Below are 14,295 nucleotides of genomic sequence, written 5' to 3'. Positions count from 1 at the left end.
GGCCGGCAGATTTTCCACTACCAGGAGGAGGAAGGGCATCTCCTGTTCTGCCAGATGCCACACACATTCTCTAGCTGTGCATTCCTGATTCAACGTTACCTCAGGTGAAAACATGGGGAGCAGCATTGATTCCAGATTGCTTGTTAAGCAAGGGCATTTAATGATCTCGCTATACGTTGAAACCGCATGGATTGACCAGCGAATGTGTTAAGATTCTTCTGACTGGGTCATCCGTTTGTTTTGCGAGAGGCTGTGTGTTTTCCCCCGTCGCGCAGGAATCGCCACTCAGGGAGCGCGTGTGCGTGAGATTTGTGGCTCGTGAACTTCACGTCCGCGTTTTACCGTCAAACAGAAATATCGGGCTGTATCAGCGAAGCACACAGAGGTCATGGCTGTGCCGCGCTGGCTTTGCACCCCCCCCCCCCCCCCCCCCGTCTGCCACGGCCCAATGATTTACACAGCCAGGCCGGGAAACCCCTCGTTTCATTCCGTCTATCTCTTCTGTGTCCTTGAAAGGCCCTCTCTCTCACTCTCGTTTTAATCTGCTGCCCTTCCCTCTTCGTCTGAGTCATGCTTTGACTGTGGGCAACCACCAGGTCTGTTAAAACGCACATGGCAGCGCAACAACCCCCTCCCAGACCCTGGTCGGAGAAACGAGTCCTCTGGTCGGGTCTGAGTCTGGAGGTGACTTGTGGCCTGGGCTTGGCAGCCATCTTGTCATCAACCCGTCGATCGCGGTCGACAAGTCAATCTTGGAAGCATTTTAAGTCGATCGCGAAGAGTTTTCAAAATCAGAGAAAAAAAAAATATATATTTGTATTCATTATTATTTATTAATTTAAAATGCACCATGTGTGAGTCTATTGTGTGCAGTAAATGGTGTCTAGGGGAGGGGAGAGGCTGTCCAATCAAATAGCCTATAGTTGACATATGAAGAGCTCTCTCTAGGTTTTCGGTTCTGATGGAGTGGTGACGCGTTCATGTAAACGGCACCTAAAAGCTGTCTCAAAGAACCAGCTAAAGTAATGATTATATGATTATTCAATGAGACGTTTTAATTGTTTATTAATAAACAAATGGTTTTTTTGTGTCGGCTGCAAAGATGAAGTTGATGATACTGACCCGCGATCTTCGCAGAACACGCCGGAGAGAAATGCACATTTCATATGGATTAATAACTCATTTTCATACTAAAAGTGGTAGATCTTGGTTTACATTTGGACTTGGGATGTGATCTCAGGCTTGAAAAGGTTGGTGACCACTGGTGTAGAGTGTTCTGGTGTTGTGACCATCCGGTTGTCGTGTATTTAGTTTGGCTCGACTGTTTTTGTGTTTGTCCGTTAGCGTCACATGCCTGTAGCTTGCTGCAGGACGAAGGTTGGGTCGTGGCTTCTATTCAGTGTCTGTTACAATAAATCGTGGGTCAGGCGCTGAACACAGAACAAATCAGTCAGTCCGCGGGTAATTGCCATTCAACAGGGCCACCAATCACTCTTTCCAAATGTCACTGGGAACTACATGTAATGAGAATACCAGGAACGTTTTCCTGCTCCTCAAAGTGAGTGCAAAAATAAATTGTGCTTCTGAATGCAGCAGGATTTTCTTTCCCCCCAAATGTTTACACCCAAGATCAAACAATCCATAAAGAAAGTGTAATGAAACAGTAGAGTATTAGATCAAACCCCGCCGTTTTCAAACAAACCCTTAACAGGCCCTCGAGAAGAATGCTTAATCTTTCTCTCTGAGCGCCAACAGCTGCCTCTTTCATATTTATTCCACGCAGGCAGATAAAGACACCTAAACCCCTTTAATTTTCATGGGTCCTTCTTTCCCTGACTCCGTTTAAGTAGGCTGTAATCGCCTGAGAGCATTAGAGAAAGCATCTGCGATTTCAGAACCGGAATACCAGAACACACTTTTGCCGGGGTGTCCGTAACCCTGGTAACACAGTTTTGCCGTGGTGTCCGTAACCCTGGTAACACACGGTCCCTTGCAGCAGACATTTCCAGATCTCATAAGATCCTTATAGAAATGTCACTTAAGGCCTCCCATTTGTGTGCAACCAGACTCATCCCCCCGACCTGCGGTGGTAACTGTTGTTACGCAGCAGCAAACGGAGGACGTGCGGCACCGAAAGGCAGCGAGGATCTCGGCGTGGGGGAGAGGTGGGGAGGAAAGGTCACGGTGCAACGTTGGTGACGCGTCACAGTCATTCGGTCACTGTAATAAAAAGCCTGCCGACCTGCTTTGCCTTGATGCCTGGTCATCCCTAGTCAGGGGTTGAATGTTTACACCCACCGTGACACGCCCCTGGCACTCGTCACAGCGCTCCCAGAACAAACCTGGGTTCAAAGCCATCTGTGGCTTTGACTCTGGCCGTCTGTAGTACTTTGTGCAAATGGGTGTCTCTTGTGTAATGATCCTATTGGCTCCAATGTGCCACGCAGGCACAATGAAGCAAGTGTGACGGGGATGAAAGCGTTTCATATAGTAGACTATTTGAACTCGGGCCTGTCGGCCTTCGTCCTCCGGAAACCGAGAAAAAAAATGGCTGCTCATTCTCTGTAGATAAGTAAAAGCAATTACAAAAGACTGAGGAAAGGTCAAAACGATACGTATTGTCGTTGTCCTAGCTGGCTTACATATGGAATGACTTCACTAGAGGGTTTTTTGAAAGGTCAGAACAATTTCAATTCGCTTTCTTATACTTCCTGAAGTGAATGTGAACTTGGCCCGATATCCCATCATGCCTCCAACGGAACACACACATCCAGTAGTCAGACGGCTGTCTCCAACTTGCCTCATTATTTGTTTCTAAGGACCGATGTGGGATTTCAACTCTCGTGGGAAGAGATGTCAGGCTCGTGTGTCGTAGTTTCACCCAGGACACCGTTGAGCCAAACCCAACAGAGCCATTGGCACGGTTCAGTCTGGTTTGGGTCAGACATGCATTGTGAGCCGGGGCAGAGGCGTGTGAAGGAATGCTAACGTGTCACCCCCCTCCCTCCCCCTCTCGTCTAGTGTCTGAGGACGCTGGTGGGTCACACCGGTGGCGTTTGGTCGTCCCAGATGAGGGACAACATCATCATCAGTGGCTCCACCGACCGGACGCTGAAGGTCTGGAACGCCGAGACGGGAGAATGTATCCATACGTTGTACGGGCATACCTCAACGGTCCGCTGTATGCACCTCCACGAGAAGAGGTAGGTCCCGCTGTCGCGCCACTCCCCCCCCAACCCCCCCCCCCCCCCACACAACACACTGACCAACACTAGGGGAACACTAGATTAGTAGTGACCGCGAGTCTGATCGTTGAGAAACGCTGCTCTGAAAACCCCGTAGCTTATATTCCTAAAACGCCTGGTTGGTTCGTTTTGTTCTATTCCTGGTGACAAAAAACCCCCACATCTTATGGCCAAAGATTATATATATATATATAATATAAAAAAGCACATCAGTGGACACCCACAGCATGACAATGTGCTTGACTGAGTGCATCAAGGGTCTGCCGGTAACTGAATAGATCCTGAGTGCCCGTCGAAGTGAGCCGCCACTCACCCAATTCTCTTCCTTCTAGTGCTCTGTCCGCCCCGAGGTCGATTGGGTTTCGAGTAACATTTGACTACTCACTCAGCCAAAGAGCCCCTGGCAGCTACCGGGCTGACGGTAAAATTAAAAAAAAAAATGAAAAAGTGGCAATGATTTCCATCTTGGCCGATGCCGGAGGCAGGAAGCCATTTTGTACATTAAGGAGTAGCCGACGCAGCCAAATTCTTTCTGAAACTGTTTGCGCTCCGTGCCAGAGGGGTTGCGGGTTTAGCAAGGGGGGGGTGAGGGGGGGTGATTTGTTCTGGGCTCTCTGTTGATGTTCATGTACTGACTCGAAGACGGGGACGTGTTTGTCAGAGTGAGGAAGCAGCTAATGTAGTTTATCCATCTTTTTGTTTTGCTTTCATCAACTGTCATAATGCAACTGATGCCCCCAAAAAAAAGTCCTTGAAAGACCCAGGGGAGGGAAAAAAAAAACATGATTTGGTTTTCCAGGACTGTCACACCAATCAGGTTATAAACATTAAATCTAAAAGCAATCTCCTTCGATGATCGCTATATCTCAGCCTACATGAGTCCAATCCACCCAAAAATATGTTTTGGGGCCATACCACTCAGTCTAACCCCCCCCGCCCCCCCACGTACCCATCGTATCCCAGCCACTGAGATTTGACCAAGCCCGGATTTAGAACAGATGAACGGTCATGCCGACCCCTCGCTGTTCTTCTCCCAGGGTAGTGAGCGGCTCCCGCGACGCCACGCTGCGCGTGTGGGACATCGAGACGGGCCAGTGTTTGCACGTGCTCATGGGCCACGTGGCGGCGGTGCGCTGCGTCCAGTACGACGGCCGCCGGGTGGTCAGCGGGGCCTACGACTTCATGGTCAAGGTCTGGGACCCCGAGACGGAGACCTGCCTCCACACGCTGCAGGGACACACCAACAGAGTCTACTCACTGCAGGTAGGAGTCCATGCACGCTCATAGAGCACACACGCACGCTCATAGAGCACACACGCACGCTCATAGAGCACACACGCACGCTCATAGAGCACACACGCACGCTCATAGAGCACACACGCACGCTCATAGAGCACACACGCACGCTCATAGAGCACACACGCACGCTCATAGAGCACACACGCACGCTCATAGAGCACACACGCACGCTCATAGAGCACACACGCACGCTCGTACACTGTATTACTCTGACAGACTCTCATGACAATGCTCACACAGTCCTAGTGATACAGTCATAGTAATACAGAGCCACAGTCATACATTCATAGTAATACATTCATGAGAGTCTATCATTTACTTGTGCACCTCATCCCACCTCATGATTCTACGTTGAATCTATAAGGCATGAGAGGGTGTGGTATATGGCTAAGAGCTGTCTCATATACCATGGCTTACGGCCAATCAGCGTTCAGAAAGCAAAGGACATGGTTTATAATTGGTTTTCGTCTCCAGACCTCCAGAACCATGCAGTTTTCTGTTAATTTCAATTACGTAAAATCAGCTCCAATTCAAGCATCTCCAGTTTTCTATTCCTTGTCCTGCTATCTGGGCTCCTCTGAAAATAAAAAGTAGAACTAATCAGTTTTACACGCCATCCGAATAGTTTCTCAAATAAATTACATTTATAGATCCATTGGTCATTTTGGTGTAAATTATAACAATAACAATCTTGTTGGCAAGTGTAAAACAGGTTCTCATTTGTGCAATAGTTAAAGTGTCAATGAAACAAGACAGACCCCAGGAAGTAGGATAGCAGAGAGCCTTCCGTCCCTTTCCCAGAGATGGAGGAGACGAGAGGGGAAGGACCGGAGTCCTTCCTCATCCTTCCCTCAGTCTATATTTTTAGTTCATGGTTTGTTATTGTCAAATCGGGCAACCCCACACGTTTCACAAACCCAAGGTTGTGATACTGGTCTATAACATTACTGGTTTTAGAAGCCAATGTGTGGGTATGTGCTTTGCTGTAGACTGTGACACTGTCAGGAAAAGCTGGACAAATCAATGCAATGTATTATATCTAATTAGCTAATTTGATGTTATACACATACTAATGCACTGAATTCATTATTCATAATGGAATATATTGGCTGGAAAAGACAATCGACTGGAATCCATTTAATTGAATTAAATCTGTCAAACACACGCTATCTCATTACAAATTACATTTTTTACGGAATCTTATTGTAGCGCACAGTCAGGCCCTCCACTGATGAATTGTTCTCCCTTGATATTGGCGTCTACGACGTCCTGTTCTCATTAATACATTTGATTAGCGATTAGCATTCCGGGCACTGTTTGGTATTAGCTAGAGTCCGTTTGGCGTCAACCTGCGTTTGTGGCAATGCTACGGCGTCCTGTGTCCCCCTGCAGTTCGACGGCATCCACGTGGTGAGCGGTAGCCTGGACACGTCCATCCGGGTGTGGGACGTGGAGACGGGGAACTGCATTCACACGCTGACCGGCCACCAGTCGCTCACCAGCGGCATGGAGCTCAAAGACAACATCCTGGTCTCCGGCAACGCCGACTCCACCGTCAAGATCTGGGACATCAAGACGGGACAGTGCCTGCAGACGTTGCAAGGTGAGTCCGCTGGCTTTGGGCACATTTTCCCAGAACACCTCCGTCGGCGTATGTGACTGTCTCGCTCAATGAATAAGTTTCAACCGGTTCTCCTTACGTTTTAAGGTGTATTTAATACAAACATTGTTGATAGTTTGGACTTCACACGGTCTGGTGGAAACCTCAATCCGACCACCGCTATGTACCGCCAAAACACAACTCTGCTGCCTTCCTTTATCGCTGAAGTGGGAAATGTCTGGAATTGGCCAATGATTTGGACCCCGGCGAAAGACTGTTGCTGCCTCAGAGATATTCCCTCAATGACGTGCTCGGCTGTGCGTGACCAAACAGAGGCAAACACACGACAAGCCAGCCGTTCTCTCCGTCTGTTTCTGCAACAGTCCTCGCCCACGCCGTTCGCCGTGGCTGCCGTTACCTCAAATTAAAAGGCGTGCCCTTTGACCCACTCCACTGTGCAGAAACTGCGGCCACCCACCCAAAAGGGCCTTGTTAGTGAACTACAAATCACACGTCCCTTCGCCCGTGGAACAAAGGGAATCACAGAGGATGAGAGAGGGGGAGGGATAAGGGATGAAAGTAAAGGGGGATGGGGCGCTGCATGTGGATGAGAGGAAGAGGTGGTTTAGGATTGGGGGATGGGGTTCTGTCTTGTTGGGGGCCGGGGGGGGGGGGTTTGCTGGGATTTTGTAGGTCACTTAATTGGGTCGATGGGCAATTTCTGCCTTCTTTTCAATGGCGCGTTTAGATAAGACAATGGACTAACAACCGGCGGCTCGTCAAACGGAAAGGTAACTGTGTAGTCGGCCGCTTTGTTGTGGAAATGAAACGAGCGAGGGAGGAGGTGGGGTTTGGTGTGTCCTCAGACCTTTGTGAGGCAGGCGGAGTGCAAAACGAGCCTGGCAGACCTTGATGAGGGTGTTAACAAGGCTGCCTGTGGAGCCCTTTTCTCTGGGTTCCTCTTGATATTTAATAGGTGGGTTAATGAATAACTAATGCCTCATTTCATAGTGTACTTCACATAGTTGCTCATGGATGATTTTTGCAGGGGGAAACTTAACATGTCTTTGAAATAAATAAAAAAACCCAACTCTAGACCTCGGAGGCACTGCCAGCCGCTAATCAGGGTCCGATTTGGACCTGGGACACCAGGTGGGCGCAATTAACGATGAGCTAGAACGGAAAATCATCAAGCTCCGGCCCTCTTAGATTAGGAGCTGTACATCTGTGATGAGCGACCTGTTTCTTCCTCATTTCTGAAATAGATTGTGTGTGTGTGTGGTTGAATACTGCACAGTTTGATTCAACTCTGGGGTTTGTCACCTGCATAATCACACACACACACACACACACAAATGAGGACACAAGAGTCACAGAACCCACAATCTGCCAATCTGCACACAGAATGTGTGTTCCCCGCTACACACACACACACACACACACACACACACACACACACACACACACACACACACACACAGCGCCAGGCAGCAGTCTGCATCGCGACTCGTCAGCTGTCGTCAGTGACAGCCTTAAGCCCACCAGGCCCTCCTCCTCTCCCAGGGTTTTCCACCACAGACAGGCCCAAGCTCGGGTGCCTTGTTTCACTGCCTTAACAGCCTCCAGAAATAAAACTTTAAAAAAAGAACACGGTTCTAGCTCTCTCGCCGCCAGTTTTGTCCCCTAGTTTCAGATCCCTGTCTGCCTAAAGATTGGCCAATACCGATGTGAACATCCCAGCGTGTGGGTTGCTAAGGCCGGCCACCGCCAAGCTGTTCTTCCCTCAGCCTGCTCCCGTCCACAGCATTCATCTAGATTGTTCTGTCTCTCCACTGCTCTGTAGGGCCACTGCAGGGGGAAGACCAAACAATTTAACGCAGTCAGTCACCTTCTCCCCCCCCTCCCTTTCTCTCCCCTGGCTCCAACCGACAGGTCCCCACAAGCACCAGAGTGCCGTGACGTGCCTGCAGTTCAACAAGAACTTTGTCATCACCAGCTCGGACGACGGCACCGTGAAGCTCTGGGACCTGAAGACCGGCGAGTTCATCCGCAACCTGGTGACGTTGGAGAGCGGTGGGAGTGGTGGCGTGGTGTGGCGCATCCGGGCCTCCACCACCAAGCTGGTGTGTGCCGTCGGCAGCCGCAACGGTACCGAGGAGACCAAGTTGCTGGTGCTGGACTTTGACGTGGACATGAAGTGAGAGGACGGCGGGCCGCAGGGAGGAGCTGGGAGGAGCGAGACGGGGTGAAGGGTGAATGAGGAGACGACACGACATCCAAAGGGCAACGTCGCCCTAAAACTACTCACTCGTGCGCGCGCCAGCGAGCACACGAAAACACCCCCACCCTCAACACCACCACCACCACAACAGGCCCCTCCCCCTCCACATCTGGCCCCTCCCCATCAGCAGGCACCTCTGTCAGCCCCAGCACCTCCTACTTTGGTCCCCTCCCAACTGTGGGGGGCGGAGTCAGAATCAGGAGGGGTGGAAGGTTGTGTGGCCTGTAAGGGGGTGTGGCCTGACCACTCCTACAGTAGGCTAAGGCCAAGTGGAACTGACTCATCCGCTTAAGGAGGAGCAGAAAAAAGACAGGAACTGACGAAGAAGTGACTCCACTCTGCGGCTACTGGGGCAGCTTCTTCGCAACAGAGACTTGTTCGGTCAAGCCTGACAAGTGTTCGTTCAGATGTACAAAGATAGATTATTTTTTATCCCCAACAAAGCGCCAACCGATTATTAAATGGACATGAACCCGCACTGTTACACAATTAGGAGGCAAAGGCAGATGAAAACTTCAATGTCGAATTAGAATACATTTTATTGAAAACACGCAAAATATTAGCAAAGAGGTTCTGGTCAGGGAGATTAAGAGAGACGTCAAGCCAAGAATCTGATTGGTCCAACAAAAAAAAATAACAGGATAAGCCTAAAGCATCAGGCCTTATATCATGTTTACTGTTAATTCTGTTTCCTATTGTTCATCAGTCTGTTAGTTCCAGGGTCACATATATACATGAATTGGAGTTCGATTTGTAGCTAAAACCATTCAAATAGTTGAAAGAAAATGGGTTTTGTTTGCTCTTGGGGGGGGGGGGGGGGGGGGGGGGTAGTCGGTTCCTTACTGTTGCCAATGGCAACGAGTCCCAGTGTTACCCTGTTCTAGTCACTTCTTTGCTTTTATCTCACCATGTCTCATTTCTGTTTGGGTTTTTCCTTTTATTTCTAGCTAATGTCTGGGGATGTTAAGTCTCCAAATAGCGACATGCTGTCCTGAGTTTTTCAACCAGTCTGGCTGGGTAGGTTCCTCAATACAGGGGGAGAGAACCGTAATAGAGGCCCCCTCCAACCCAGTACTATTTTCCCAGTGGCCAAACTGTATTTATGCTGCTAGTAAAAAACAAAACAAAAAAAAAAAACTACAAAAACAGATAAAAAGATGGAACTTTAACTTGCTGTGACGTTTTAGTCCCAGACTAAATTCCAAAATTGACTCTTCCAATGTTTGGACTTTTTAAAGAGAGAAACATGATAAATACAAACAACCTTTGTTTTTGCCACTGAAACTTGAGCCAAACGCGCCTCAACGAGGCTTAGACGAGAGAGTGTGTTGGACAGACAGACTGGTTTGCCGGCATAGAGGAAACGATGGGAAGTAAAGTGTGTGCGTGCGTGCTTGATTATGCTTTTGGGCAAAATGTTAACACATTCCTTGGGACAAAGCTCTTTCAGCATGTTCTGTGGGAAACTGTCTCTAGATGCTGTGTGGAAAGGCAAAGAGTAAAAGGAAAAATTAGTAAATGTATTTTTGGTTTAAAATTTAAAAAAAAAAAAAGAGCGAATGAAAGAACTGTCCATTGTCCACATGCAATTGTTGTCATCATTGGCACGTTCGAAGCGACAACAACAAACGGATCCAACCGACACAAAGTCCAACAACTACAGTTGAAGCAAAGAGTCTTAGTGTTATGAATTGTCGTCAACAATGTTACCGGGGAACTGCACTTAGCAGTCAGTCGCCTGATGGTTTATGAATGGAAAACGTACCTACAGGCAACCTTCAAGTAAACAGAACATTGTAGCCAAAACAATTCATCAAAGTCAATCTGCCCAGAAAGGAGCTCAAGCTGAACTGTGAAAGTGGTATAACACTGTATATTAAAAAAAAAAGAAACAATCTTGTTCTTTCTCCTCTTTGTTTGTTTTTCTTCTGTTTTAATTTATCATCTGGTTTGAGAAATCAGATATTGCAGGTGTTTTATTTTTTCAGTTCATTCATGTAACTGACTTGCAAAAAGAAAGCAGACAGGATTAAAAAAAAAAAAAAAAAAAAAACTTAAAAGGGATTGTGTATTTGTTTGATTCAACTTAGAATTTTTATTTTCTTACAACTTAAGTGCAATAAAATGTTTTTTTTTCTCAGTTTTTCTTTATTTTTCTTCATTTCAAGCATTTCAGTTGTCTGTGTTTGTCACTGTGTGAAAGCGTCTTACGTGTTCAATAAAGCCTCTTGGGTTTATTTCATTACTGAGGGGGATACTCTCAAATACTTTATAATACAAATATTTTGCAAGTAGCGCAACAGAAGCACCACCCATTTCACCAGTCTCACTATATTTCCAGTTTTTGTAAACACCACCCAACAGTGTATATATATGCTGTTTAACGTGTTGGCATAGAATTATGTATTCCTTTGTTAAATGGTATATATCCTTTCAATTCAAGTACTGTCTTCAGTGCTTGTACATATGTTTCTATATAAAGACCATACCTCTTCCCAGAGTCACTGCGATTCAAACAGGCTGTGGTTGTAGTTGAGAAGAGATGGAGATGCACTAAAACACGGAGTTAGCCATGATATATGTAATCAATAAGGGGCGAGGGTGTGTGGGGTTATGGCCCATGTTAGTGATGGCCAAACGAGGATTCATTAGCGTTATTTTAGCAGCAGTCAATTATGCTGGCAGCATTCATTTTCTTCATCACAATAAAAGCCATTATTGAAAATGATATGGCTATATAGTCTGTAGAAAAGAACAGACACAAACTATATTGGAATGGACATTAAACATGAAATGTACAGACTAGATTGCCTTATATACATTTCAATGATGGCTTTTATTTTGAAAAAGAAAATCTGAGTTAGCACTGCTAGCATAATATCCTGTTTCTAGAAGAACGGTAATGAAGCCTCATGTCGCCATCACTAGCCCATGTATCACAAACCTCAGAGACCCCTTAATGCTCGCATAAACAATGTCATAACCGTGATGCGTTTCGTACAGCTCTTAGCTGTGGTATATTGGCCATATACCACACCACCTGGTGCCTTATTGCTTCAATGCGGTCATAAGCATAAGGAAGGTATTATTCTGACACGCCCCCTGCAGGTTAGAATGGAAGTAGCTTTACAGTTTCCTGAGTGGCTAGCGGTGATAGTGTTACTATAAGACAGATGCATCTCCATCGCCACTCTTAAAGCACTTTATTTTGGGGATGTGATGAATAGTCACTATTCCTCTGCGTTATTACTCATTAATCTACCTTTATATTGCCCCCTCCTTTCTCCTTCCAAGCGTGATTCATTTCTCTGTCTTGTAAACTCTGCATGTGCACTGCAGCCAGATTGGCCATTGATGGATGTTTCCTATTCCCATCCAGACCCTCAAGCTAGCTTATGGTGATAAAATGTGAAAGCCACATGGGGGGGGGGAGGGGGCAAGTTTGCATGAGGGTTTTGGTGTTACTGCCAGATGGTTTTTGATGGAGGGTGGATGAGGGCAAAGATGATCAAGGGGTTAACTTAAAGGAGTTTGGATTCTTACACAGCAAAGGGGGAATTGTCCATCTGGCAATTGTGGCAAATGCCACATGGGCCGTATTTTTAACCTTTTGGTGAGGATGGGCTTATAGAATGGAAAAATATTTTATATATATGGGCATAATAAAATGACAATTGTTCTGTTAAGATTATTTCAATTATTTTTTGTTGCTGCAGTGAGTTACACTAATTCATAATGAACATTCAGCGAACGATGTCTAGACGGGCTTCTGATGCAGCGCTGAGGTAAACTGAGGTCACGGAAAACCGAGGTCACACAAACTGAGGTCCTCCTGTAAAGTTTGCTTCCTCCCCCGTGCCACTATGGCTTGCTGCTGCTGCTGTAATAAACAAACAAATGTATAATATATAAGTAAACTCTTCTCCAGCTCTCCAGAGAAAGTATTTTCTGATCATAACATTTCAAAATGCAAATGAAAAACAATGTTGGAAGCTTTGTCCCTTTTCCCTGGCAAATAGAGCATGGATTCAGCCTTCTGTTATTACTGGCTCCTGATTGGCTAAGTAACAGGGCGGTGCTGAGGCCACAGATTTTTTATGTTCACAGACACTCATCCACTAGTAGCCTCCTTGGCATAGTATCAAAAACAGCCTGATAATACGGGCAACTTTTTGTTATAGGCCATTAATTTCTAAAAACATTAACCGTGCTAACTAAGTACTAAGACAGAGAAGTGTGTTTTCATTTGGCTCTATACTCCCAAAAGTTTGGATTTGAACTCAAACTATTACCACAACGTTCAGGTACAGATTCAAAACAAGGGGGAAAGTATTGAATTGCAGAAGGCACTGTGTGTTGTGCTAGCTGGCAAATGACATGCTTTCCACATTAACTAGACCCCAAAACAATGTGTCTGGTGGGGCACTAGTCATATGAGATCAGGGCGAGCTTCCATTTTAGAAATGATCCGATTATGTTCATGATGAAAAAAAACTAAAATACAGAATTACCAGAACCAAGAAATTACTTGGATTTCTAACACTTACCCCAAATATAAATGTTACTCTAAATCTAACTGCTAAGCTGGAAATAGAGATGGGGGGGCATTGTGGGAACTGATTTGTCAGGTTTCACCATCTTTGTGGGGAGGTCTGGTCACAAACACAAGCACAAGGGGGCTACATAAGGGGTCAGTGATACAGCCGCTTTCACCTTTCACTCTTCACACACATTTGGCCCTGAGCACTTCAACAAGGTACCAAAAACCCCATTAAGATGCTTGGGAATTGGCCTTCCAAACAAATTCCTGACTTCCTCGTTTCGGGAAGGACAAGAGAGGGTTACGTCGCGTCTGATAGAGCCACGCACAATGAGATGAGTCACAGCGCGGGGTTGTATTCATCGTGGCACAATGCAAACAAAAGGTTTCACGACGGAAGACCATGGAATTTCCCATTGGACGGGTAGACCGCGTTTCGGTGTGTTCTCTTCCGTTTGCTGCATAACGAACACTGCCCAGGTTTTGAGCAGAATTGCCTGTGAAGGTTCTAGCACATTGGTGTTGGCCATCACGCGCATGGCTGCCCTTCCCGACAGTTGCGCTGCCCGAGACATGGCGAGCATGGTTAATCCTTTACCCGACGGCATGCCAGGCATCACTAACCACAGGAGAGTCACCGCCAGTCTCCGGCTCGGTTAAAAGGTGATTTGAATCCGTTGGGGATTCACGCTTGTTTCTCCCACACGGGACAACCTTGCCCTTCTCTATCTGGCGTGCCTACAACCTGGCACAATGGTTGGCACAGACACAGGGGCGGGGGGCTCTAATTTCTGCTGTGCCATTTACTGCAGTAACATTTGGAGCTTGGGTGGCCTCTAGGGTGCTAGAGTATTCTCACACACATGGTCATGGACCTGCTTTTCAATAATTCCATTTATAAACAGCTCGAGGGGTGGAGACAGACGAACCAAATTAAACTTCTCCCAATGTCCTCTATCCCTAATAATTTGGTCCGACGACGCAGCCACTAAAGCAATATGTTTACCGATTCATTTCAGTACTTATGAGGCCTATTAAATCCACCCACCTGGTTAAGTTTGCCTGACCTCTGGTGTTGAGAACTCGGAGGCGGAGCTCAGTGTGGAGGTGTGCTCTCCGTGCAGAGGATGTGAAAGGAACGCTCATGCAGACTCCACGCCAGAGGCCATCTGTACAGCGCTGCCGTGTGTGTGTGTGGGGGCGGCGGGCGTGGAGTGTCAGGGAGTGTGCCAGGACATGCTGTCACAGGGAAGACAAGCACACTGATATGCACTGTCACAGTGTCTGAGGATAATGGGCCACCTATCTCAGAAAGGCACCTCTGATGAGT

General features: G+C 47.0%; 1 protein-coding gene across 6 annotated transcripts in view; it reads left to right on the top strand.

Annotated features, from left to right (window-relative positions):
* The window catches only part of LOC105020919 (F-box/WD repeat-containing protein 7), a 133,923-nt gene extending 123,603 nt beyond the window's left edge, over positions 1 to 10,320 (top strand). For all 6 annotated transcript variants that reach the window (XM_010888265.5, XM_020043844.3, XM_029118483.2 and 3 more), the window contains 4 exons: positions 3,022 to 3,203; positions 4,283 to 4,508; positions 5,937 to 6,147; positions 8,077 to 10,320. In XM_010888265.5, coding sequence (XP_010886567.4) covers positions 3,022 to 3,203; positions 4,283 to 4,508; positions 5,937 to 6,147; positions 8,077 to 8,345 — 888 coding nt within the window. In that variant the 3' untranslated portion in view covers positions 8,346 to 10,320. The remainder of the gene's footprint in view (positions 1 to 3,021; positions 3,204 to 4,282; positions 4,509 to 5,936; positions 6,148 to 8,076) is intronic.
* The last annotated feature ends 3,975 nt before the right edge of the window (positions 10,321 to 14,295 follow it).

The sequence above is a fragment of the Esox lucius genome, chromosome 25 (genome assembly GCF_011004845.1).
Source record: "Esox lucius isolate fEsoLuc1 chromosome 25, fEsoLuc1.pri, whole genome shotgun sequence".
Classification (NCBI taxonomy): domain Eukaryota; kingdom Metazoa; phylum Chordata; class Actinopteri; order Esociformes; family Esocidae; genus Esox; species Esox lucius.
This window is presented reverse-complemented; position numbering and strand designations above follow the sequence as displayed.